Source organism: Pleuronectes platessa, chromosome 5 (assembly GCF_947347685.1).
Source record: "Pleuronectes platessa chromosome 5, fPlePla1.1, whole genome shotgun sequence".
In the NCBI taxonomy this organism is placed as follows: domain Eukaryota; kingdom Metazoa; phylum Chordata; class Actinopteri; order Pleuronectiformes; family Pleuronectidae; genus Pleuronectes; species Pleuronectes platessa.
Window position 1 is genome coordinate 12,950,793 of NC_070630.1, and position 27,431 is coordinate 12,978,223.

Consider the following 27,431-nt stretch of genomic DNA (forward strand, 5'->3'; position numbering starts at 1 on the left):
TGTTCGTCAGTTGAATAGAGTATCATTTACTGAACAGATTTCCACAACAATCGGTGGCAGGATGAAACCTGTACCAAGAAATAATCCATAAAATGTTCAAGCGGTTATGGATAGGAGGCGCATAAAGGAAAAGTAATTTTCTGACATTTTGACCAACCATCCAAGGAAAAATCCAGGGATCTTGATGGAAACATCAGGCATATATTGAGAGGACTAGGGTTGCAAAGGGGCGGAAACTTTCCGGAAACTTTCCATGGGAATATTCAGCTCGGGAATTTTGAAAAAAAATGATATAAGCACATTAAACGCTGAGCAAATTTTTTTTTGAAAACTATTTTTTAAAGATGTATGGAATGCAGCACATGCTGCTCGGTGAATTTCAACCCTGCACTGTGCATTTCTCCATCACTTCTGCAGATAATTCCCAGCATCCTTCACACTACAGCAGGGCTATTGAGGCCTGCTGTAATGTGCAGGACTAGTCAGGTAAGTTTCGATGATATTACTGGGGAAAATATATTAACATGCTGATTGAGGATTGTTTATCCGTCCATCTAGCTTCTTTCTATTCATTTATCCATCAATTGTAAAATATTTTTAAAGACAATTCCAATTGTTTGGCCAACTATATCTCTGACATTGCTTTAGTGTTTTTTTACAAGCTTTTTTCTCATCTTATTCTACAGAACAATTACACGTGCACTATCTCATGTGTGGAGACATTTCACCCCAGCCAATGTAGAAGGAAAGGCTGTGTACATTTGCAAATACTGTGCAAAGACCTATGTTAAGAATTACACAGATCCAGAAGCATATAGTCAAGTGCCCAAAGTTTCCTCAGGGCTCAAATCAGCCTATGACAAATCAAATGTTTATATTTATGTCTGTATATGACGAGGTAAATACAGTTAGTATAAATTACCCACAAAATGTCCTGTTAATTCCCGTTAATTCCCGTTAATTCTTGTATATTCCCATATATTCACGTATATTCCCATGGACAGTTTCTAACTTTGAATATTCCCGGAATTTTGCAACCCTAGAGAGGACTGATATATTTGTGTGTATGTTGGTTCATCTTAGTTTGATTTAAGAAGACTGTCAGGCCTTGGCGAAGGTATGAGCTCTACTGAGTGCCACTATAGTTACAGATAATTTTCACACTTAAATATTCCAACTATATTCATGCATGCCTCGTGGTATAGCAAAGTTTAGGCCCGTACAGTATTAAGTTATGCCCAGAAAACAAAAAGCATGAAATATTGCAAACTCGGCTGTTCAGCATGAAAGTCTGCATGCCCATGGACGTACCTGAGGGCAAGATACTTCCTCCCCTGGTTAAGTGCTGGACATAGACCATGTGTTGCAAAATAATTCAGTAGGAACAACATTTCTAAGGACAGTGGACTGCTCTGTGTGCAAACTTTCCTTACTCACTAAGGGCATGTATTGGCTGGATCAGCGAAATTGCAGCCCACAGGTAGAGTGTAATAGCGTAATTAGCCCCGCTGAGCTAATATCCAGCAGTCAGAAGCACCATACTGTTAATTCCCTCGACTCGGCCTCCTCTATGCTCCCGGTGACTTATTTAGGCTATTGCTGCCAGAGCCAGCGTGGTTGAATCATTGTGCCCTTGCCTCCAGTCATGTTCATTCCACCCTCATACACTCAGACTTCAGTTGGTATCTTGAAACTCATTTAACTCACTGCCACTGTTCCTGGAAGGGCAGAGGAGATAGCATGTCGGGGGGGGGGGGGGGGGGTACGCAGAGTTAATAACTGTGAGGAAACTGTCCGGTGTTGTTTTGAAATATCCTCTGAATTATAGCCTCAGTTCCTCTGTAAGGGACACATGATTATTTTATGAATGGAGACGAAAGCAGAGACTGATGCTCAGCTGAGGAACCACGTGAGTAGACTACATGATTAATGTCCCTAATTTTAATTACCCAGCCATGTGCTCTGTGAGTCACCGGGGTTAATGACAATCAGACAAATGTTCTCGCAGACCTGAAGCTACAGGGCACATCTGAGTTAAATCCACTTTTTTAGGTGACCACCTGTTAGTAGAGCCAACTGTCCAGTTCTCTCTGTTTCACTCAGATGCCAGCGACGGTAATGAGGTCATATCAGAAAGAAAAGGGAGCTTAATCACAGGACAGTGTGTGCCCGGAGGCAGCCATGCCTCTTTCATACAGGACTTCTCATTTAACAGTCTCATTTTGAGGTTTCGGGTGTTTAATAACGGGTTTTTTGAGTTGAATGCCGCCCATACCTATGATAAACACAAATCTGAACCTCGGGCCCAGGCTGACAGGGGCAGAGCTTATGATAAATCTCTAAGGTTTTAATTACCAGGGCAGGTGCTGGGACCAATCGTTTAGTTAATGGCAAGAGTGGCAGATAGGAGTGATGTTATGCAATTATGCACACTACTTTGCTCCCGAGCTTACTCCATAAATTATTCAGTAAATCTGATAAAGTCTCGGAGCACAGGCATGTGGTGCGCGTGCTCTTAGATTCAATCACACACTCCGACACAGACACACACACACAAAACGCACTCTCCTGAAATTAATGAATCCCCACTGGGATTGACAAAGACAAATTTAAATGAATGTTTGTTCATTTGCCCATGCACATGTACACATAATCTATAAGGGTAAACTAACCTCAGTCACTCACAAACATGAAAACATTGTTTTTTAAATTATTAACAACTAATAACAAGCTGCAGGGTGATGTTTGCTGATGTGTAATGGAGCTTGCCTCATGCTGAGACACAAGGCACAAGTTTAGTTATTATAAAAATGGTCTGAGAAGAGAACACAAGCATTATTATTGAATGTTTTATAGTCCTGTGATGGTGTGGAGTGGAGTGAAGGTCATTGTACAGCAGCACCATAGCTGAAGTTTAAATGGGCTGGAGTAAACACTTGTGTAGCGGTGTCCCATTATTTTTATTACCCTATAATGGATATGGATATAATCAGGGTGTTCATTCATTTCACCCCAATTTCATCCAACTCCCCTTTCACCTGCCTCGGCAGCACACTCCTGCATCAGCTGCATGTCGCCCAGAAGGCCACCACCAGACCATTTCCCTTTTATTCTGGCTCCCTGTATATTTTCCAATTCAGCTGAAGATCTTGTGGTTACTGTTGAAGGCCTGCATGAACAGATATCTACCTACGTAGGTGAGCTATAGTTTTCTCTTTCTGCTGCATGATGGGTAAGTAATCTGTAGTAACTGGCATTTAATGCTGTACAAAGATTTCACATGAACAGTGCCTGGACCCGATCCCATCCCCAGCAGTCTCGGTGGCTATATTACCAGTTAACATAAATCCTAACTTCAAACTATAGAATATATACACGGAAAAGTATAAGAACCACATAAGTCAGCTGAGAACATTAACACATTACTAAAATAACAACTAAATGAGCTTCAATTAAGTAAGGGTACTCAACAGTACCATGAGCACTCATACTTTTCAGCTCACCGATCACTACTTGGATATGAATATTACTACTACTAAAGACCTGGAGATAGTAATCCATGCCTTTATTACATCACGGCTGGACTATTGCAATTCCCTCTACCTCGGCCTCCCGAATCCTCACTCAGACGTCTACAGCTGGTTCAAAATGCAGCTGCACGTCTTTTAACTGGCACCAAGAGGCGTGAGCACATCACCCCCATTCTGGCCTCCTTGCACTGGCTCCCCATTCTTTTTAGGATACAGTTTAAAGTTTTATTATTTGTTTTTAAGGCACTCAATGGGCTGGCCCCAGCCTACATCACTAACCTTGTACAGCCCCAGTCAGTCCAAAGGTCCCTCAGATCCTCTAGCAAAGGTTTTCTGCACGTGCCACGCTCACGGCTCAAGCAGAAAGGTGACAGGGCCTTTGCTGTCGCCGCTCCACGTCTGTGGGACCAGCTCCCTCAGAACATTAGATCCGCCCCCTCCATTTCTGCCTTCAAATCTAGGCTAAAAACCTACTTTTACTCCCTGGCCTTCCTTTCCCCCTAACTGTTCGCCTCCTGTTATTGAATGTTATTGAATGTTATTGCACTTTGTATTGGTTTTTAGTACTTATGGTCAATTTGTATTGTTATATTGTATTATTTGCCTTTTATTGTCATTGTACAGCACTTTGGTCAGTTATGCTGTATTTAAATGTGCTCTATAAATAAATTTTACTTATTTACTTACTTACTTACTACTACTACTACTACTACTAGAATACTAGTAGAATGTGGTATCTACAGGAGAAGACTGAGGCAATTTTACCCTTATATATTTGTATTCATCCCACATTTGCAACTCAGGACGCTGCATCTCCCAGACAAGGACATCAATTTCCTCTGAGTAGAAGCTCGTACTGTGCGGTGCATCTTGACTCTACTCATCCATTACAGTCGGTGTATCGTGGATCAAGCCCTGTTTTTTAAAGGGAACTAAAGGAGATGATTTGATTAGTTATGATTGATGCCAACCACACACGTTTTGTAATTCACCTGTTTTACACCTGCAGCATGTGTGCGCCACTGCTGTACCCACAACACTGGACTCTTGGATAACAAAAAAAATATTGCCGCGGCCAGTTGTGCAAGCTTGTGCCGGTTCCTGCACTTCTGCCTTGATTTGTGAAAATATAACTGTAAATGCTGAAAACGCTGCGCTTTTCCTCTTGTGGAGAGCGATTGACTCTTGGCAGCTAGCAGGGGAAAAAAAGGCAGCCTTTGTTGACTGGGTTCTGATGAGGGCAGAACAACACAACATCAATCCCAGGTAGACAGGCATGCATACACTGGCTCATGCATACGCAGTTTATGTGAACGTTCACAGGGGCAGGTTTTTTTCTCTCCCCCTCGCTCTCATCCTCTCTCTGGCTCTCTCTCTGTCTGGGTTATTTTCAACTATGCTGCCATTAAACTTGAACTTCCCTGATGCCCTCTCATTTAGCTGCTTGTTACTCTGCTACAATGATAAGGTCTTTATGCTCAGATAGCCGCGGCAGCTGGTGCAATATGCTCTGTGTATACATCCCTCGGCCACGTCGCTGCCTATGAAAAGACAGGAGTCCCTTTATTATTAGTTATTGTGTGTGTTTAAAGAAAGCTTCAACGTTTTCATTATCACATATTGCAATTGCAATAGCAATAACTCATCCTTCCTATAATTATATATAGTGTAAGTAGGGTGAGTAAGTCAACGTGTGTGTATGAAATTAAGTGAATGTACTGAAACTAACTGTTTGCCCATATATCCTAGTCAGAAATAGACAAAATAAGCTAGCATCTAAATCGTGATACCTTTTAAATAGGAAGTATTGATAGGCCTTTATTTAACACGGCAAGCACAGAAGGATCATGATGACAGGATGATTTTGATGTTGACAATTGGGCTGGCTCACAGGTTCATGCTCAAGTGCAGGCAAGTACACAACCAATCACGAATGCACACATATACACAACTGAGACCATATCCTTTTGTTTGTCCTTCTTCCAGCACCTTCGCTATAGGGTTAAAGAAGATCACAAATACTGTAGCTGTCATTACAGGGAAATGTCCCCGTCCAATTCATTTCAGATAAGAGTCTCTCTCTCACACAAACAAACACACACACCCACAAACACACACAGAAACACACATACTTGCAGCACATATTTGTCCTTGCCACAAGAGATGCAGGTCTGTTTTACAGGCAGAGAAGCATGTATGGCTCTACAGACCAGATTGATGGCACCTATATTGAAGCTAATGGGTGTGCGCTTGGATCATCCCAGACAGTCGGTATGGGATTTGGTCGATTACGGCAGAAAAACCGAGATTAGAAGACTGGCCTTAGATATAGTTTCATTGATCTGTCATAACAGTCGTTTTTCTCTCTTTGTTTTCTTTGAGCTACTTAGGTCTCTTGAGGGCGGAGAGACAGTGCAGAGGGAAATTTATATTCTTCCATCATAGAGCCTAAATAATTTTTTCCCCCTTTCCCTCATTTCTTTCCTTCCCCCCCCCTCCCAATTTAGGATTAGCCGGCTCCTCTTGCACTGCGGTGCTTGTCACTGTTGACCTGCAGAGGGTAAAGATTGTGTAAAACCATTTTTGGCCCAGTGTTGCCACTAACTGAAATGCGTTACTTAAATACAATCATTTGAAAATCGTTGATCCCTTACAACATTTATAATTACACATCTGATGGGTGAACATATAAAACCCAAAATGTATTGTGATTTTATTTTTGGTTTGTACTGAATTTATATAACATGACAATAAAAGGAGGGCAGATACATCTGGATCATTATCTTAATCCGCACTAAATTCCCCTTCTTCACACACATTAGCATTCTACACAGCCCTGATCTCTGCAGTATTTCTTAAAAAATTGAAAATAATGTTTCAAATTAATTCTCCGTGGCCCATTCTCCATCCCTCCGCCAAGTTTCAAGAAAATCGGTTCAGTGGTTTTTGTGTAATCCAGACATACAAGCAGATAAACAGAAATGAAAACCTCCTTGCTGGAGGTAATCAAATCTGTTGTTGAGCGTGAACACTTGTTCTAAAATACTATTATTTTCAACCACTATTTCATCAACTTTAACAAGCTGAGTCTTCCTATTTGCACAGGGTACATTTAGTTATTGACGTGCCAAGGCCATTACTTAAATGTTTTACACTCGCTTCAGGCTATTTTAGAGCTTTTGAAATGAGTGTTGGTCCAACAACATGACAACACAAAGTAACAACAGTGTCCTGAGTAATCTTGTTTCATGGATGGTAATGTTGGAAATGAATCAAAGTCAACCACTCAAACGGATCTGCAGACATCCGCCTGTCAGTCTTCTTGGTGTTTGTACTGAATTTGTTTTTAAGTATTCGGTGGCTGGAATGCTTTCTGTGAAGGGAAAAAAAAACGAGAGCTGGAAAGTCGGTAATAAACAGTCAATTTATATTTTACAATATTAGCTTAACTTAACAAAAACTTTTTCAGTATAAATAAACACTTTAAAATGTATCAGCCGTAGTCATCTGCTAACTGTGCGTATCGGCCTCTCATATAACCAGGTGGTGAATTAGCACACCGATTCGGTGCCTGTGCCCCAGTGTCAAATGCCTTTCTTCTCTCATCCATCCATTTTATACCTGCATGAGCAAATTATCCACATGCACTCCACACACATGCACACACGGAGACCTCTCTCCCACGGCTGACATACACACTCCTCCCTTGTCAGCCTATCCTGCCAGTCCCACTCCATTATGCCACATCTTTCATCACGACTCACAGTGAAGAGTTTGGCGAATCCTCAGAACCCCCTCCCAGCTGCTGCCAGGCCCCCCTGCCATTGCACGCAGTTGGCGCTGTCATCTGCAGCTGTCACCCGCGCCTTGAGCACCACCTCTGGCTGCACAGATGCCCGATGTGTGCAAAATGTTGCTTCCGCACCTACCTGCGACTCTGTGTTAACACTGATACATGCGCTCACCTGCACACATGTCCACATCCATCCTCCTCTCCGAGTGTACATCTGTGGCATTACCTGCTGTTTCATATGAAATTCATTGCCATGTTTCTATGGTTAATTTACCCGGCCCTTCTCCAGGAAGTTAAGAGTTTGGCAGCTTTCCTAATGGCTAGCTAACTCTGGGAGGGACTTGTAGTTGACTGGTTCCCAGCTCCCCGTACCAAATATTCTGTGTCTGGTTGGGAGGATACAGGGAACAATGGAGCGCACGACTGATAGTTTGTTCACGATTTATTTCAGTGATTCCATTCACCCAGGTCAGACGGATCCATAAGATGGAGGGACAGCATTTGAGTCACGGGGGATGTTGGTGTTGAGGCGTGAAAGCTGCGGTTGCTGTAAGGCAGCACAACAGCTTATTAAAAAAAAAAAAGAAAAAAGATCTTTGGCCGTCTTTTTGTGGCGTGAAAAGGTTCCCACTCAGTCAAGCCTCTGTGTTGCCTAGTTACGACATTATTGTTTAGTGTTCGTGTTGTGTGTCTACGTGGGGAAATGTCACTTTGAAAAGAGAGTCACAAAAGAAAATAACTGAATAATAATGAAAGGACTCCAATTTTAAAACTGTATTGATGTTGAAGGTTAGACGAAAGCAAAGCTAAAGGCAATGATAATAAAAAAGGGAGGTAATGGAAAAAGAGTGGAGATTGGTTTTAATGTGATCAGCCGGAACATTTAGATATAGTAAAGAAAACATGAATGAGGTCATAGGTTGTTTGATAGCAGATGGCATTGGTTCTTACTGCCTCATAGAAATGCACCACAGATTAAAAAAAGTTAAAATGTTGAACAGAAAAAAGTCTAATGTGAGCTGTGTGATTGCATTAACATTCTTGATACTTGCGGCAGATTAACAGACGTGCTAATGGGGTCATTATTATCTTTAAGACACAAAAAAGCAGTGCAGGGGTTCTATTTAAAAAAATGTAAGCTGTATGCAAATCCAAAGCCTAAGAAAACCATTTTGATGTACAAACAATACTTTAATTCTTATATTTTGAGTATTTTTAATGTAGTAATGTAGCTGAGTAAGTGGGATGAAACCGGGATTAAAAAATGTAGTGTGACAGCACATAGGCAAACATCAATTCATGTTAACGTGATTAATGAGCCGTTTCATAGAACTTTGACTCATAACATATCACACCTATTGAGGAGATAAGTGTAGGAGTAGAGGTGGAAGTACGCAGCTGTGACGGATAAATAAACAAGGTACAGTTTTCTTTCCTGAACATCAAGGACACCGTTGATAAGATCAACTCAGGAACAATTAACCACACACACAACCACAACCACACACACACAACAGGGACTCCTGTGCAACGTGGCAGTCTATTAACTGTGTACAGACAGGTTGGCCTTTTTTTCCGCTGTGCAGCCGACTGTGTTATTAACTCGCTCTGCACTGAATCAATTGTCCGGTCTCCAGGTGTCAGTGTGTGTCTAAACGTATGTGTGTGTGTGTGTATGTGTGTGTTTGCGTAGCTTTCTTCTCCTCCCCTTTCTTTGCCTCTCAGGTCTCCATCACAATCTCAATGGCTGTTCGGGGTCACCGGATGACCGCCCTCTTGTATTTCTCTTACCGTATTACCTCAGATTACACAGAGTGGAGTCCTGCAGGGAGGCGCCATGAATAACCACACACCCCTGTTCACCTGTTTCCTGTCCTGTCGCGTCCCGTCCTGTCCCCCGGACTCCTCACCTTATCAGCTGCATGCACGCTCCGGCAGGGACTCCCATGTGGATACTTCATCCGCTGGTCCTATTACAACCCCTTTGACAAAAGCACATTGTCCTTGTTACCCTTTCCTCGTATAGACTGGAGCGGGAACACATAAATACATACACAGAGCCTCTCGCTGTTGGAGGGTGTTTACAGAATCAGGCTTAAGCAAACACTGTTTACCCTGGCAGATCCCTCGGGGTCCACCAGTTACATTGTTAACCCTCTTGTTTCTGTGCACTGGGGAAACATCTTTAGCGAACGCCAGCATGATAAAATCCCATAACTCTTTAACATTCCGGCCTCATTTATGGAGCCATGTGTGAACGATGAGGAGGTGCTTTCGTGGAGTTATCTAGCCTCCAGGGGACCTCGGTAGCCATCTGGGTCCCCGCACTGTTTATGTGAAGGTATAAAGTGGCCCTCAGCTGAAGCACCACGGTAGAAACCATGAGAGGGGCTGATGCAACACCTGGGGGGTACTGTGGCTGTAGAAGGAAAGGGTACAAGTTGAGGTTGATGACGACACCCATATGAACACAGACCGATATACTGTACATGTCACCGCGATCAACGTGGTTCTCCCTGGTGCTTTGTTAGTCTTGGCTACAGGAACATTGGTTGCCCTCAGATACATCCTGCGCCTTCTCGACAACCCAACACTCACAAATGACTTGTCTCGCTCTCCCTCCCCTACCAGTTCCGGACGACTCCCTGCACCATTTCTCTTCCGAGCTTAATGTTCCTCCCTTCCATCTTATTATCTTTGTAGTCTTTTCCAGAGGGCTCCACGTCTCCTGAGGATAGCAGAGTTAACCTGGAGCCCAGCTTGAAGTTTTCACACCAGTCATTCACCGCAGAGATAAACACAGCTTCAGCGCTATCTGTCTTTCAGTCCATGTTTAATCTAATCTGGTACTTCTTAATGTTTGAAAAAGGTTTTCTACATTGGTTTTAATTAAGCTTCACTTCCCTCTACTCTGAATATTTTTTTTCTTGCATTTTGGATAATGGATAAATGTTTCATATATCATTCATTTACATAATTCACATTCCTATCTTGAAATTTTTCCATTTGTCCTCTTTTCATACCAAACTTTATCCCAGTCCCGTTTCATTACCTATAGACACTTAATGCATGTTGGTTGGACAATATCAGAAAAATTGCATAGATGGTATAAAAAGTAAAAGGCAATGGAGAGCAGGAGAGAGGGCGAGGGTTAGAGAAATGGCTGTGAGCTGTTATCACGGGATTTCCAGTACATATCATTGCTGATACCTTTGAAGGGCCTAAGGAGCTTTGGCGTTGTCTCTTCGAGTGATGTACGCTCGCAGAGTCCGCGACTTTCGCTCTGTCCCGGCCTACCCTGTTGAAATGGTGATAAAAAATCAATACTTCATGTGCAGTGGCCATCACTCATAAGACTACATGCCTGTGTGTGTGTGGGAGAGAGAGAGAAATGAAGAGGAAGGGTATGAGGTAGACCAAGAGGGGGAGAGAGATGAGTGATTGAGAGAAAGGTTACTTATGTCCTTTTCATGTGGTGCATTATACTCTAGCGGTGTCCTAAAGCGACAGGATGAACGAAGCCCTGTCCTCCATCTTTGGTTGCTCTGAACCCGCTGGGGCGGCAGAAAGTCCGTCTGCTTCCACAGACTGTCACATCAAGATACAGGAAACAGTTCTGTGGTAATAACCGATAACAGCGGAATGGGTACATTATTGACAATTTCTTTCCCTTTTGAAACTTTCCATTCACTTGAGGGTAGATGTGGCTGTAAATGGAAAATCTCTACATTCTATGGACAAACATCTTTCTCCACTCTCAGACCACTTTTGGATTTAAAATTCTTTATCCACTCTCCAGAAATGAAGCCTAAATATCTTGGATACAAACGCTGCCATCTTGCAATTTTGGAGCAACCAACAATGAAGTCAATACAAGTGCTTAACCAATAGTCTCAATTGTGACTTATTGCCCCGTTTTTATAGCATTGATTTACTAGAACAGAAAAAAGAATTGAAAAATTAGTCTGATAAAATGTTAAATAGCCATAAATTACATTTTAGTAGGGATTTAGGACCTATAGTGCGGCCAGCCACCAGGTGGCGATCAAAACACTGGCTTCACTTTTGGGGGGCAGTCACGTCGTCCAACTCAAAGCACATTCTTTAATCTCATGACTAAGACTTAGACTAAATCTAAAAGAAGCTTAAAAAATACAACACTGCTCAATTGTTCAACTAACAAATGAATTGTCTAGTCGCTGAAGCTTTAAAAGCATCAGTATTGCTCAGGACTAGCATCTATCTGCACTGCCCTTTGAATGAATGAGGTTTATCAGACTCTGTCCATCAGACTGTTTTGAAAGAAGTTCTCATATCATCCACTGTCAGATGTTTCCTTCAATAATAAAGGTCAGTTTACTGCAGATTAAATAACCATGTAAAAATGCCAAAGGCTCCTCTCAGGCCGCATGTGGCTGTTTATGGTCAGCAGACTGTTTGTTTAAGTGTGTCTCTGAGGTTACATCAGGTGTTAAATGCTATTACAGTACAAACAACCACAGGAGACTGTGTTACTTTATGGTTATGACTGTCCCTATTAAAAGTTTCCCTGGAGGTGACATTCAGTTCAGTTTCCCCTCACTATCTTGTGGGAGGAAAAGTTTCCTCTTTTTCTCCATCATCAACTTTGCTCTGTTCTTTCCTCCATGTCTCTTAACCTTTCCACTTCTTCCTCTCATCAAACCATCCGCTGCTCTCCCTTGACCTTCCAGACAATTACATGCCAGTGGCTCTGTCTGTAGGCCAAGCCCGTTGAGGGGGAAACACTGACTGACAGGTAATGACACCCACTGAGAGCTTGAATTCACCCAAGATCCAGTTGCCTGCCCTCCAGGCCGCCTGTCGGCCTATCTCCGATCCCTTGGGTGTAGGAGTTCAGCTATGGGAGCCACAGCAGCACTGCTTTCATCATAATAATCAGCCCCCTCCTTCTTTTCATCGTCATTACCATCACCATCATTATCATCATCATCATCATCATCATCGGCATCAACAAAGTTCCCCGTTTGCCCCACACTGTGACACACATCACACTCCCAACAGCATGTCAGCTGTCTGACTGTCTTCCTCTGTCACTATCTGTTGGTCTGTTGCTCATTGCAACCGGTCTCCCAAGGGTTTTCGCTCTGTCACCATCTCAACCTGTCTCTTTCCCTCTCTTTTTCTATTTCTCTCAGTCTGTAATTCTCACCTTAAACCTCTTTCCTCCTCCCGTGTCCTGTCACTCTGACTCTTTCAGGCTCTGTCCAAACTATCATTCATTTTCACTCACTCAGACTGAGAGGCTGAGTGAAGAGAAACTTTCAGCATTCATTTCCACCTTTCTACCTCCTGTCCCTTTCAGTTTAGTTGGTTAAGCCCCATTATGTTAACTTCATTTCCTCCTTGTGTGACAATAGGATTTAAAGGTGGTGATGGTGGTGGTGGTGGTGCTTTAAAAGGGAAGAGAACAAATATGTGTGTGTGTGTGTGTGTGTGTGTCTGTGTGTGTTTGTTTGTGTGTGTGTGTGTTTGTGTTGGTGTGTGTGTGGATGTTTGTGTACAAGTGCACAGACAACCACTTATAAAACGACCTCCCCTGGGAATGTTTTATTGGTTCCATCAAATTTGTATTATTATTAATATTATTAATGGCCCATAATGAAAAGAAAACTTTAACTATTCTTAATTAGTATGCTTTGTCACATCTATTAGTTTAATCTCTGTTTCCAGACATTACAAGAATCTATTAAGTGATGGGCCGAGGATTTGTCTGTGCAGTCTGTCTGTATTACTGGCTGTTGTCATGGCCCTTCAGAGACTCCACAGCCTCTGAAGAATGATCCCCTCCGTTGTGTCCGGCTTTGACAGGGGCTGGCAGCACACCACGCAACGCATATTTCTATTTCTGTCGTCTTGTTTGACCCGGGGGGGATTCATCCTTCCATGGAGGAATGAATGTTCTTTCTCCTCTTTGGTCGTAGCTTTTCTTTCGCTGCTACCACTTCCATTTTCCTTAAATCCTGATTCCTGAATAAAATTGGAGCGTCACACCCGTGGCAGTGACAGAGCTGTCAAGCGACTTATGATTGGTCGACCTCCACAGCTCCCTTTCGTGGGGAGTCAGGTGTTCAGGGTGGGCTGCAAGTACTGTATGTTTTTCTTGTGTTTTGCCTTTGAACCGGTAGACATGGTACCGTGGAAAACAAGAGGGAAACATACGGGAAAGAAAGTCGGGGAATGACGTTCGATAAAAAAGGGAGCCGAGGGTCTCGAAACCAGGGACGGGCTCGTCTGACATTGTGGTAGCCTTACAATTCAGATCATCAGGTCATCATGAGTTTAAAGGGCCTTCCTTTTACCGTTTTGTATCTGTTACATAGTTGCAATTCAGGTTGTGTAGCGTTGCTCCTCTAGTTTTAAGGTAAAAGTGCATCCTGAACTGTAACACCATGTCCAGACCAACATCAGATGAAAAATGTAGAGCCCTCATTCATTTCAATGATGCCACTGCCTTGGCACAGTTGTGATGCAGGGTTGTCTAGCAAAATAATGCCTTTTTTTTCGTTGTGACAAATTGCTCTGTCGTGTGGCTGAGCGCTGCAATGGCCACTCAAATATATGCAAACGCACATTCCTTCCAGATCACTTTCTAATAGGGAGGGAATAAATCTTCTAATTCCCTGGTAATTGTTGCAAAAGAAAGTAAAACATCTACCACTTTGAGCCTTTTCCAGAATTATGAATATTGTGCCCATTTGATTATGAACTGCAGTGTTTTGGCATATTATTAGCTGTAGAACTCTTTCATTACTCACTTGAATATCATTGTCTCATTGGTACCCACATCCGCATTTGCCCCCACCAACTAAGCTCCTTGCATATATTCGATGCAGTGCAGTCTGAATGCCAAGTAAGGCAGTACAGTGTTTTTTTCTTAAAGTGCACTGTCCCCCGGCAGTCAGTAAACATGTAAAGTACTGAAAGTCTATCTAATTTAATAAACCTTTCATTTGTGCTGAATGACTTGAAAGGTGGAGAGTGTCGCTCTTTGTTCTCACTTCAAAACAACAGAATGTGCTAAAGTTACAAATGCCCCCCCCCCCCCCCCATCTGCCAGAAGCTGCTAAAAGACACTCTTGAGTTCATGAACTCCAGACTTCTGGTACGAGCAGAATGCCTCTACTGCTGGAGATGAGCCGGCGCCTGCGTGTTCTGGGTCCAATGAATCATGCTCCCTGCTGTCTCCCCATGACAACCAGAGCTCATTCATTATCACCCTGCTGTCAGAAATCAGCCATTCTTCAGTTGAAATGTTTGCCAACAGAGACCAGTGTGGGTGTCCATTAGTCGGCATGAAGACGTAAGGATTCCAAGCGTCGGCCATCGCTCAGCTGATTAAAGACAAAGAGAAGTAGAAGCTGCTTTACACTGATCAGTCGCTTTCAAACTTCCCCGACCCAGTGGGAGCGCAATCGAGCAAATGGCTGCTCAGTAAACACACAGGAGGATAAAGTCATGGCCCAACGTGTTAATGCAGAGCCAGTCATTCACTTTGCTTATTTTCTGTGGTTATTCAACATCATTTTCTCATTGTGCCACATCCATTTACCGTAATCTTAGCTCTCCTTTGAAAGGTTCTCCACCGACTCCATTATGTGCCTCGTGGATAATCATGCAGATGCTGGCAAGGTCCCACCGGTGGAACCCGTCTGCAAACAACTTTGTCGCTTTCAGTTTATCTAATGTCATCGTACGGCCACTGGCTCCACTCTCTGTGCTAATGTATAAACAATAGCAGGCAGGACATTTTCTCTGTGTGCATCCATTGGATCTTTAGTGCTTCAGGTCAACATCTGCAGCATATCCACCATCTGCAGTCACTGTGTGTTTGTGCCAGGTATAATGTTTGCCAAATATTCCCTTTTTTCTCTGAGCTGTTAGTATCCAAACACAGCTTCTTTGCATCTTTTTGCTTGTGAAGTGTATCATCATTGCTTTTCAATCTACTTGTTTGTAGCTGCATATTGACTTAATTCGTTATGTGATGTTGGATTTAATTGGACTTGCAGTAGAATATTGTGTTGTGCAAGAGAAGCTGTAAAAAGTTACAACTGCTGCTCCTGAGTGTTTCTGCATAAACCTCAGCAGATTCTGCGGCTCCTAAAGCCCCTGTGGTACTGCCTCAGCGAGTTGTGTGTTTGCACTTGGCTAGCCTTTGTTTAAAAGCTGTACGGCTCTGCACTGATGCCAGGTAATAAGTTGAAGACGGGCAGAAATTAGAGTAGCATTACATAAGCAATTATTCCCAAGACACATGCATAGAGTGCACACATACACACACAGGGTAAAAACACCATTCCCAATGAGCTCGGTTTCGCAGACATTCTGGATGAGACCCTCTGCTCATTGTTCCCCTGAGTGAAATAAGCCTCCTGTCAAAACTCAGATTGTAAATATATACTATATAAAAAACACACACTGCTTACACAACATCCATTGGAAACATGCACGACGACAGGCAGAGTGCACACAGGAGAATACATGACACAGTACCTCTTGCATATAACATACAATCAGCAATGATCTGAGACAGCAGTCATCACTCATCAATCTCTTATCCACACCCATCCCTCCCTCTTTTTCAGGAACATAACCTTGGTTTTTGTCTCAATTGCCCCCTGGTGGCTGGCTGCAGTACAGGTCATAATCCCCTCTTCTAAAATGGTTTTCAATTTCTGTTAAAGGCTGCATGCAGCAGGTGTTGCAACCATTTGTGTTTGTGACATACATTCATCAGAAAAACCTTAAAACTCAGGTGAAAGATCATTTTCTTTGTTTGTTCTGTAGTGAAACACAATGTTTATCTGTGTATGACACAAACGTTTTTACAACACTTCCCGAACCCATTTCAAAGTAAAAGCACTCCAACATTTCCCTTTCTGAATACATTAATTTGTTCTGACGGGGCTTTGACTGTTATGGGTTAGGGTTAGATACCCCCTAACCCCTAATTCAACAGACCGGAAGATGAACGTCTTTATACCGTAGAGTACTGACATTTAGTTTAGTGCATAATCCGACTTGTATTAAAGGAATTACAGCTCAGCCGCCAGCAGTGGACACACAGCGCGTGTGAACAACAGACAACCGACACGCAACTGATCTGCGGCACAATAGCAGCCCCTGAGTTTAGAGAGTTCGGGTTCGACAGTGAAGGATTGAGAGATCGACCAGTAGATTACGACAACTGTCCTACGTAGTTCTTAACACACAGGTTAAACATTTTTTAGTTAAGTTTGGATTTAATTTGTTATCTGATGCTATGAAACTGGAAGGAAGGGTCATGATTGACAGCTGAGACTGACTCGTGATTGGTTGAGCATGTGTATCTCACTAGGGCAGCTCCAACCCCTGATCACTACTGCACAGACTCTGGCAGCATTTGGTTATTTCATTACTGGATAGTTGCAGGAAGTGGAGATGCATTGTACATCTTTTTTAGAGTCAAATATAAATAGACATTGGATAAATGAGTATTCAAGCTTTTTTTGGTCGCAGTTCACTTTACAGCACCATTGGCTCATGTTAGCGTTTGATCATATGATAATTATTATTTGACTTGGCTACTGTGAGGGTAACATCAGAAGCTTATGTCCCCCGATGTCCTCATTGTCTCACCCAAAGAGGCAAAGAGTGCTCTGATGGGAAATGCTGTCAGACACCACCAACCAGAAGTCTGTCATTACAGCTTTGTAATTATTGTCTCTTTATCTCAATGTTGTCATTCAGCCCGTTGTCATGAATCCTTTGTATAAGGAAGTTTGAAAGCGGAGGCAGTGCGTAATTATGATTTGATTCACAGACCCACAGGGACTCAAAGGGTTCCCTTTAAACACAAAACAGTGATTTCAACACCAATCATCATAACTATTAACTTCCTCACATTGATATCTACATTTATGGTTCAATCCATTCCCCCACTGGCCAGCGGTGACAACAGAAAGTGTAAGAGCCGCTGCCTAACTATGCATTAATTGAAATGACTGTCAAACTTTTTTTCATGGCACTCAGCCCTGGATTAATGAGACTCAACACATCAGTCCACTCGCTCACATTATGTGGGCTATAATTATATATTACGACACCAGGAAATCAGTCTCTTGTTGCCAGGTCTTCCGTGAGTGAGATTTTTTCTAATTATGTAAGATAGCACCTCCGCTTCCTTTTGGTAGTGCACTGCACCACAGGGCTCGTGGATGAGATTGATTAAAGTGTGGAACTAGCAATTCCATTCGCCACGCAGTCAGACAAGCAGACAGATTGGCTGTGGTACAGTTCGCAGTCATGCCGCTTCAAGTGCATAAAGCAGCTATTAGACAAGCACGAGACGCAGCAGCTTCATCTGTCCTCACACACAAGGGCCTGGGGGTTGAGGTGCACACAGGTACACACTCACACATTCATACACTGAAAAGACTGATGGCTGCAGGTAATGAATGTCAAACCAATCGTCATAGAAATGAGGAAAAGCAATCACGTTTAATATACCAGTTTATTTGAGTGTTATTTAAATGGTTAAGAAAACAAATTGCAACATGAGTCAAGCTCCCTGAATGATATCTGAAATGAAGAACATAATGGTTCTGGATGGGCACATTTCAAATGTAGTGATTTTTAGAAGCAAACTTTGCATTTACAACCCGCTCTGATAAAGTGAAGAGAATGACCTTTTAGTTCAAAATAAAAGGGACAATATGAAGTAGATCTCCTGTCATAACCTTGACATTAAATCGGTGCCATTGGTGGAAAAATTAAAAAAATGACTGCCTTCATTTTCAGTCACCCTCATCAGCACCTTTGGCCTCACTCTTTGAAAAAAAGGCGAAATGCACAAACCCATTTAACTAAAAGGCAGCTGAACGGCGGTGGTGGAAAGGGGGCGGAGCTGAAAAGGGGGGCGGCCCGTTGCATTTTCAAATCGCGAGGTCCTCGACCTTCACTTTTACTGTTCCCTACGTCTCACATAAACCTGGGAGTGATTTACACACTTGGGTTGAGTACATGGTTTCTGGTTAAATCCGATCGAATAAATGTGTAAGGTTTCCAGCAATTCATGCATAAAGTATGTCAAAGCTATATTTAGAGCTAGTGTAATAAAGCAATAAAGGACGGCAGTGACAGTGATAAAGAGAGAGCTAAAGATACGAGTCAGTGTCCCAAAGCAGAGTTTGATTAGCTAATTAACTGCTTTGTTATTCCGTGTGCTGGAAAGGCATTGCGGTGCCTGGCCTGGCCCGTGGTGGCTGCCGAGTCGAAGCTGTCATTAAACCCTTTTCAAACCTGCATTAGTACGCAGCTCGGTTTCCGTGCTGGCCCCGATCTGATCCCTCCTGAACACATGATAGCCCGGACTAATCTGCAGCTCCTGCAAAACAAGCAGACCTCCAATTAAGTTGCTGAAGCAAGAGTCGATGTCAGAAAGTGAAGGAGACGAATCTTTGCAATGAATAATGTAGAGCCCCGATATGAAACTCACTTAAAAGAGAGGACTGCAGGTGATCAGTTAGATAAGCAGAGTATTAGTCATCAAATTGCCACATAAAGATTGCATTTTTTTTACTTCAATTTTTAAGTTAGCTTACCTTGTACACAAAGAAGAGGATGATCAACAAGAAACTAACAGGGTGTTAAAATGGTACTAGTGCATCAGGGGCTTGGATTTATTGGTTTATTGGCAAAAGCGTGGTTCCATCTTTGAAAAATGATTTGAAGGGCGACATGTTTCTGTTTATGTATGGTACTTCATTTGAGAAGTGCAGATGTAATCACCCATTCGATTAATATTTAAGCAGCATAAAATGTGAAATAGCAACGGCAAATTCTATTTGAGAGCAGCATCCGAGCAAAAAGACTCACAAATGGAAACGTGGGAGTCTTTTTTCCACCTTATAAAAGAGAAGAACAAGTGGCTGATGTCTTTAATAAAACATATGCTCAGTCTTAGCATTTGCCAAAAATCCTCTGTGTGCGCTGTAAGTACACTGGTTTTTTTGTCTGACTTGAAACAGGTTGAAACAGGGTGATGTCAATCCCAGTAAAACTTTAAATGATTTGCATCATCCTGTTGAGGCTGAATAAGTCGAGATGTTTTTGTTAGTTAGCATAATGCCATCGGTATAAGAAGGCTGAATACTGTGCTAGCGGCTGCCCAAGTCAAATTCAGCCAAAGCGGTAGATCATTAGTTAGTCTGCACAGTGAGTTACAACTATCAGTTTAATTTGTTGCACACGCCACCCTTGTGCACCGCAAAGTCCTCAACGATCTGAATCCGACTTCTCTGCAAGATCCTTCTCAATGCAACACAAGTGGCAACAGGAAGGATCAAAATGGACAGAAAGGTGGTGAACACACTGTAGACTTCTCAGCCGAAGGATCTACCACCAGTACACATGCACACACACACACTCACCATGGTCGCCGGATGGTGCAGTAAAGCCCTGATTAATTAAATCAGATGTGACCCTTTTTATCTTTGCCAAGGTAATAGTAATCTTAACCATGGCTGCATAATTTGATTGCAGAGTTAGACCCTGCCCCGGCGTGAATGCATCCCCTGACCCTCGCTCACTGATTGGGAACGTTTAAAGCCTAAGTGGAGACTGGGAGCTGATAGTGGCTCCTCTCTGAATGTGGAGCTCTCTCCTGCAGCGGCCACAAACCATGTGGCTTCTTCTCTGCTGCAGCCGAGCTCCATTTGGATCCTCTCCTTTGTTAATCATAACTTCATCATGTGGCTTAGTTTTAAATGTAGAGTGGAAATTGTTGATTTAAAAAAAAATAAAGTACACACAAAAAGCTTTCTTACATTGGAAGTTATTTCTTTCTTGACTTGAAACAGACTATTGGGTACTATGAAAGTAAGTATGGTTTGCATGATTGTATTCCCTTTTCACTCTGAATTAATTCTAGCTTCTTATTTATATGTGGCCAATAGCAGCCAGGCAATAGTCCCCAATGATTTACAATTCAAACGACAGCCATGTTACCATATGCAGTTTTTATATTCTCTAAACGCATTGATTTGATCGAGGGCCGAGTCTCTCTGAACTCCTGAGCACTTTGCCATTAATGACCCCATACAGTAGGAAAGGAGCAAGTTCATTAGATCTGCATTCAACCCATGGTCGGAGGGGAAGGGCGATTCAGCCATCGAGTTAATAGAGAAGCCAGTAGATCTTTCAAAGGGATAATGAGTTTTTTACAATTGGTTCCAATTTTTCCAGAGACGCGTCAAACGTCTGAATGCTGACGTTACAAACCGCAGGTCCTAAGCAAATGCCCGCTTGTTTTGAACCTTCCTATTTTGTCCTACAAAGGCTCTGGTACTGATTTGAACTTGCTTGACATGTGACAGAGGATGAGATCCAACGTGTCTTGATTGTGGTTTACATTTAGCTGCAGTTCTTCAGCTCCATTAAAAACTCTTCACAGAGCTGCAGTCTCCCATGTTTGTCTGTTTAGAACAAATAATTCTACATTCTAAATGCCAGTGACAGAAACTCTTAATTGCACCTTGTGTGTGTGCGTGCGTGTCTGCGTGCATGTGTGTGTGTGTTTGTGTGTGTGTGCACATCCGCAACAAGAGATGTATAGTTGTCGCTCTTGTTGTGAACAAAGGTGACAAAATGGCATTGCCCCATGTAATAAGGCCTCTCAATCTTATAGACAGGACTATTATTGAGAATGACAAGGTTTACAGAGTTTATACAGTGATGGTGCTGCTGCTCTTTATTGTTCCTCGGGTGTTATGATGAAAGTAAGCCGGGGGTTGGCAGGTTTACAAAAGGTACACATCTGTAAGAAAGGCTCAAAGACCTCATGAGATCGCCTCCCTGTGCCTTCCGTGCCTTTATTTGACAGGAATTCTCCCTTTTTACTTACTTTCCACTGGGCCTCAGCACACCTCCAGGCTACTCATTGATTTGTTCCGATGGATCAAGGCTGAGCTCATGTTTTACCTGCGTCGAAACAGCAGTGCTTGTTTGCCTGCTGTCATGTATTGACCACTCCCAACAGTCAATCTCCGGTGAGGCCGAGACATTTCAGAAATAAGTTTATTTCACTGCTGTAGGTCGGGTAAATCTGTGTAGCTGGATTTGCACTCCGGAATAAGGTATTTAACCTTGCTGCATATATTGATGTTCTTTCTTTTGTTGAGGCCTTGAGGAAAGAAGTTATTTGCACACTTTTGTCTTGTTAAAGAAAGTTGTGACAGATGATATAAATTTCAGAAATAGACTATAACACATTGTGGTAAAACCAGTCGAGAGTGAGGCCAAAAGTAAAACAGTAGAGACATAATTTAATGATAATAATATCACAATTTATACATGCCTTGTCCTAATCATGCACCAAACTCCCTGAAGATGTTTTCCATCGTCTCACCCCTGACATACCAGATCCTCTCAGTGGCTGTAGTTATTATTAGTGAATATTAATGATGTGCAACAACTTGGCCAACTGAAAACTATTCATCTGACCTCTCTCTTTCTCCTTGCTGTTATGCCATTTTATCTTTTTATTATTAGATTTGTTTTATTTATCTAACAGATTTTATTCCCGCCACTTGTGGGGAACAAACTGATTTAAACATTAATATGATCACCTTTTTTGTGTTATTGTTTAAATAACCTAGTTAAAAAAAGCAGTAAATGGTTTTGAAGTGTGATTCTTAAGTTGAAAACTAATTAATTTCCTTTCTGCTCTGCTTTTGGTCTTGAACCAAATAAGAGAGAAAAACTAATGGTGGAGATTAGACTGCTGATAGGAACAGTGAGCGTTATTCAGCCATGAAACCAAAACAAGGAGCTGAAAGACACCTAAGTGCTCCATAGAACTGAGGGACACTACGAGCGACCCCTTTCACAAACATGTCGCTGTTCGCTCCATTATTGATATCAATCGTAGCAGCTTTAAAGTCCAGTGATGTAACACGCCTATGTTTGGATGTTAGAATGAGAACTTTATTCATGATCTTGTCAAGAAGTCATGTTTCTTTTCAAGTTGCTCTGAAGTGTCAATCACCAGACAGACAGACAGACAGACAGACGTCCTGAGAGATGAATATTTATGATTATGGGTTTTGGTATGTTGAAGACTATTCTTAGAGATGACTGTAGTGAATGTTGAGGCCATTATGCTAGTTAGATGTAAGATGACTATTCTACACAATGAAGCCATAAAGAAAAGTCTTTTAAAGGCTTACCTTGACCACGCCTGCTTACCTTCACTTTTACAAGGCACATAAAGTGTAACTCGAGTTCACTGCACAGACATGTCCCCGCTTTGAATAAAATTTTAATTGATCGTGTGCCTTAGATTTTATCACACTGCTCAAGTATTATACCACTGATCATATTATGTTGTGGAGATGAGTACAACCTCGGACGACCTTTCACTGCTACTCTTTGCTTCCGAGCGGAGCATGTTTACTGGTCGTGGATATTGGCCTGGTGTGACTCAGCCCCGCGATGACATCAGACGAGCGGATACGTCTCATCTTTGCAAGTCAAATGAAGTTGTTTATGTTTATTCAACTGTGTGATCAGAAGAGAAAAGGTCACTACAAACATGTTCCAGCTCTGTGTGCAGCTCTGCACATCCAATTCTGTTATGATTAGGCTCCGGGCTACAACACTGATCCTGACGCCTATTTTCCCTCCTTTTGATGGATAGTCTACAGTACATCTACCTCTGCAGCCAAGTTGTACTGAATCTTTTTTTTTTTTTTAACACCTTATTAATTTCACACTTTTCCGGGTAGGTTACTTGTATCCCCTGTCTCTACATGAGCTTTGAATATAATCTATTTAACTTTTAGAAGCTGTGCTAACCCAACATAATTACAGTCATTTCAAAGCCAGCTTTCAGCCACCTGTTGCTCATATTATAATTTTCCTTTTCCAGACGCGCCGAGGAAAATTATAGTCTGATTTTTAGCACTTGGCTATAGCTTGTTTAAATACTGGATCTCCGTGCAGTCTGCTGATGTATTTAGGCTGAGGCATGATTAACTGGTTATATGTGATATGTTTAATTAATTGTGAATTTCTTGTGGAAAAGCTGAGCATTGAGGCAGTTTAGGGTTAACAGAGTGCCTTGATTGCCCCCTGGTGGCTGGCTGCAGCAAGGTTCTCAAACCGAGCCTACTCCATGTTACTGTATGGGACATGGACAAATCTCTTATATTTGGACCATCTAGCTTACACAACTTCAATCTTATTCAACAGTCTGAAATAGCAGCAATCCTACCGACTCAAAGGTCACAATGTTCGGTATTTCTGTTGAAGAGGTGTTGATTGAACTGTGTTTTAATTTTGTTGAACAGCATTGTGTCATTTTGAAAAGTATTCATGTTACTTGTTCACCTCATTCAAATCAGTTCATAACTTTCATAAAGGAACAATTTATTGTTGAGCTGATATCTTACACTGCATTAGTTATGAGGTGTATTATATTTATTGAGTACATTTTTTCAGCCGTACTGACAAAGTGACATCTGCTGTTAAGGGTCATAGAATGAGTTCATATTTTTATTCATACCAATATTATTTTGAATATAATCCATTTACACTTTGTAATTCTGTGAGAAACAAGGTGGCTGTCAGGTACATGTTACAAAGTTGAACCTGCTTTCTGAATGTCTTTTATTGTTGCTGTACTTGCTCATAATGTACCACTCAATAGTCATTGTGAGATAAGGAATGACTAACAGCCTTCTTAATACCAATCCCACTCAGTTATTATGCTGATATCAAACTACCCTTTTCTGCATATAATATGAGATGACATACAGTGCCTTGCATAAGTATTCACCCCCCTTGGACTTTTTCCCATTATGTACTGTTACTAACTGGAATTCAAATAGACTTAAACTTTTTCCCGTTTGATCAACAAAACATGCATAGTACTTTGGAGGTGCAAAATAAATTTTATTGTGACACAAACTATAATGAGAACAAAAAAGTTGACATCTGTTGGGTGCATAAGTATTCACCCCCCTGTGTCAATACTTGGTAGAACCCCCTTTCGCTGCAATTACAGCTGCAAGTCTTTTGGGGTATGTCTCTACCAGCTTTGCACATCTAGAGATGGAAAGGTTTGTCCATTCTTCTTGGCAAAAAAGATGAAGCTCAGTCAGATTGGATGGAGACCGTCTGTGAACCGCAATCTTCAAGTCTTGCCATAGATTCTCTATTGGATTGAGGTCTGGGCTTTGACTGGGCCATTTTAAGACATTAACATTCTTTAATCCAAACCACTCCTTTGTAGCTCTGGCTGTATGTTTAGGGTCATTGTCCTGCTGGAAGATGAACCTCCGCCCCAGTCTCAAGTCTTTTGCAGACTGCATCAGATTTTCTTCAAGGATTTCCCTGTATTTGGCTCCATCGTTCTTTCCCTCTATTCTGACCAGTTTCCCTGTACCTGCTGAAGAGAAGCATCCCCACAGCATGATGCTACCACCACCATGTTTCACTGTTGGGATGGTGTGCTCAGGGTGATGGGCAGTGTTGGGTTTTCGCCACACATAGCGTTTTGCATTGAGGCCAAAAAGTTCAATTTTGGTCTCATCTGACCAGAGCACCTTCTTCCACATGTTTGCTGTGTCTCCCACATGGCTTCTGGCAAACTCCAAACGGGATTTTTTATGGATCCCTTTCAACAATGGCTTTCTTCTTGCCACTCTTCCATAAAGGCCAGATTTGTGGAGTAGACGACTAATAGTTGTCCTGTGGACAGATTCTCCCACCTCAGCTGTGGATCTCTGCAACTCCTACAGAGTAACCATGGGCCTCCTGGTTGCTTCTCTGATTAATTTTCTCCTTGTCCGACTCTTCAGTTTGGGTGGACGGCCTCCTCTTGGTAGGTTTGCGGTTGTGCCATATTCTTTCCATTTTCTTATGATGGATTTTATGGTGCTCAGAGAGATGTTCAAAGCTCTGGATATTTTTTTATAACCTAACCCTGCTTCATATTTCTCCACAACTTTATCCCTGACCTGTTTGGTGAGCTCCTTGGTCTTCATGATGCTGTTTGTTCAGTAATGATCTCCAACAAACTCTGAGTCCGTCACAGAACAGGTGTATTTATACTGAGATTAAATTGCAGACAGGTGGACCCTATTTACTAATTATGTGACTTGCAAATGTGACTTGTGAATGCAATTGGTCGCACCAGATCTTTGTTAGGGGTTTCACAGTAAAGGGGGTGAATACATATGCACTAAACACTTTTCAGATTTTTATTTGTAAATAATTGTGAAATCCATGTAATATTTCCCCCCACTTCCAAATGATGCACTATTTTGTGTTGGTCCATTACATAAACTCACGATGAAATAAATTTTAATCTGTGGTTATACCATGACAAAATGTAGAAAAGTCCAAAGGGGGTGAATACTTATGCAAGGCACTGTATTTACTTTCTTTGTAAGGGGCTGAGCTTTGCCATTTACAGGAGAGACATCTGTTGTTTTAATACATTAAACTTACAGAATGAGTATGAATTCATTCTTAGTAGAACATATTGTCTCCTTTCATTATTTTATACTCCTCTGACAATGTTTTAATAGTGTAGTATCTCTGAAAATCTGCAGCAGTGACTGGAGTATTAAGTCTTTACTCTGCCTTTCTGAAAACCAAACAGCCAGCACATTTCCTTTTCAAGCCTTTTCTGCCTTAAACAATTTACTGTAATTCTTTTCTTTTTGTCGTGTTCTTGAAAATCCAACCACGATTTTAAACTTTCAAGGTTCCAAGGTTTTATTGTACAGATACAATATTTACATTAAATAGCACTCACCCTTTTAGCAGAAAAGTAGATTCCAGGCACTAAAAGCTGCTTCCAAAGTGTGGTTTTATTAAAAAAACAACACTGTGCCTTTGTCAGCACTTTAGATTAATGGAGAGCAGTGTGCACAAAATGTCACCCAAGTATTGGTGCTAATAAATCCATACACCTCGGGAGCAACTTTCAGTGGAGTGAACTTTTATTCTGTATCTAAAAAAGTCTAAATACATGACCTGTCTTAGCAGGTTCTCGGATTGAATGATCATTGGCCATGTGGGAAGCCCTGGCCCACAAAAAATAGCCTGTCTGTGCACTGCAGATACTTATTTATCGTTTCGTGTCTACTCTCACCATCACAAACCATCGCTCTTTTCCCTCCCCCCCCCCCGCAGCTGCCATCCTTGATGACCCTATGGAGTGCAGCAGAGGAGAGCGTTTAGCCATCACGCTGGCCAAGGACAGCATCAACAGGAACTCCAACCGCTCCACAACTGGCAAGTTGGAGGTGGACATCTTTGAACTGCTGAGAGACAGTGAATATGAGATGGGGGAAACAAGTAAGTGACACAGCAAGTGAAAAAAGAGTTTGTGTGTGCGTTCGTTCATTTGGGCGTTAGGTCTGTCGGTGTGTTGAGTCAGAGAAAAACATGGAGAAAGCATTAAAGTTAAGGCACCGCTGGATCCAGTCCAGAATCACACTTAAACCTGTCTGTCACTCAGGCCTACGGTCTTCTTTTTCACTCCATCTTGCACACACTCTCCCCCCCTTGTTCAGATATGTGTCTGTGTGGTTGTACAATACTTTGGTCAAACAGAAGCAAACCAAAACGGATGGCAGTGGATGGTGTGTCATAGAATCACAAAAGGAACTAGGATTTCTTGAAAGCTACGGGAATCAAAAGGTGTATTTATGTCTGTTCTATTGTTTTGTATACAGGGCCCGAGGGCCCTAATGAAATTGTAAGGATTATTATTATAATTTTAAAAAATAAAAGGGTACAGCCGATCGATTGGTACCATCCCCAAGCTCTACGACCTTCGGAAGGGAAAAATCCCAATCTGTGAAAAACTCTGTGGAGATGTTTTGGTCTAAGTTTTTGGTGAACGTCGTAGAAACTTGGGATTAGGCTCTACCACCACTAATGAGGGCACGCCCGTTTGATTGGTCCCATTTATGAGTTTGTATGATTGGTAAGTGTAGGTTAGGGTTAGGGTCGTGATTAGGGTTAGGGTCGCAATCAGGGTTAGGGTTGCAATCGGGGTTAGGGTTAGTGTC

At 42.1% G+C, this 27,431-nt stretch overlaps 1 protein-coding gene across 1 annotated transcript in view; it reads left to right on the forward strand.

Moving 5' to 3' along the window:
* Nucleotides 1-27,431, forward strand: part of grik4 (glutamate receptor, ionotropic, kainate 4) — a 153,389-nt gene that overhangs the window by 7,369 nt on the left and 118,589 nt on the right. The window contains exon 2 of the mRNA XM_053423578.1: nucleotides 26,548-26,712. Within this exon, the coding sequence (XP_053279553.1) occupies nucleotides 26,548-26,712 (165 nt within the window). The remainder of the gene's footprint in view (nucleotides 1-26,547; nucleotides 26,713-27,431) is intronic.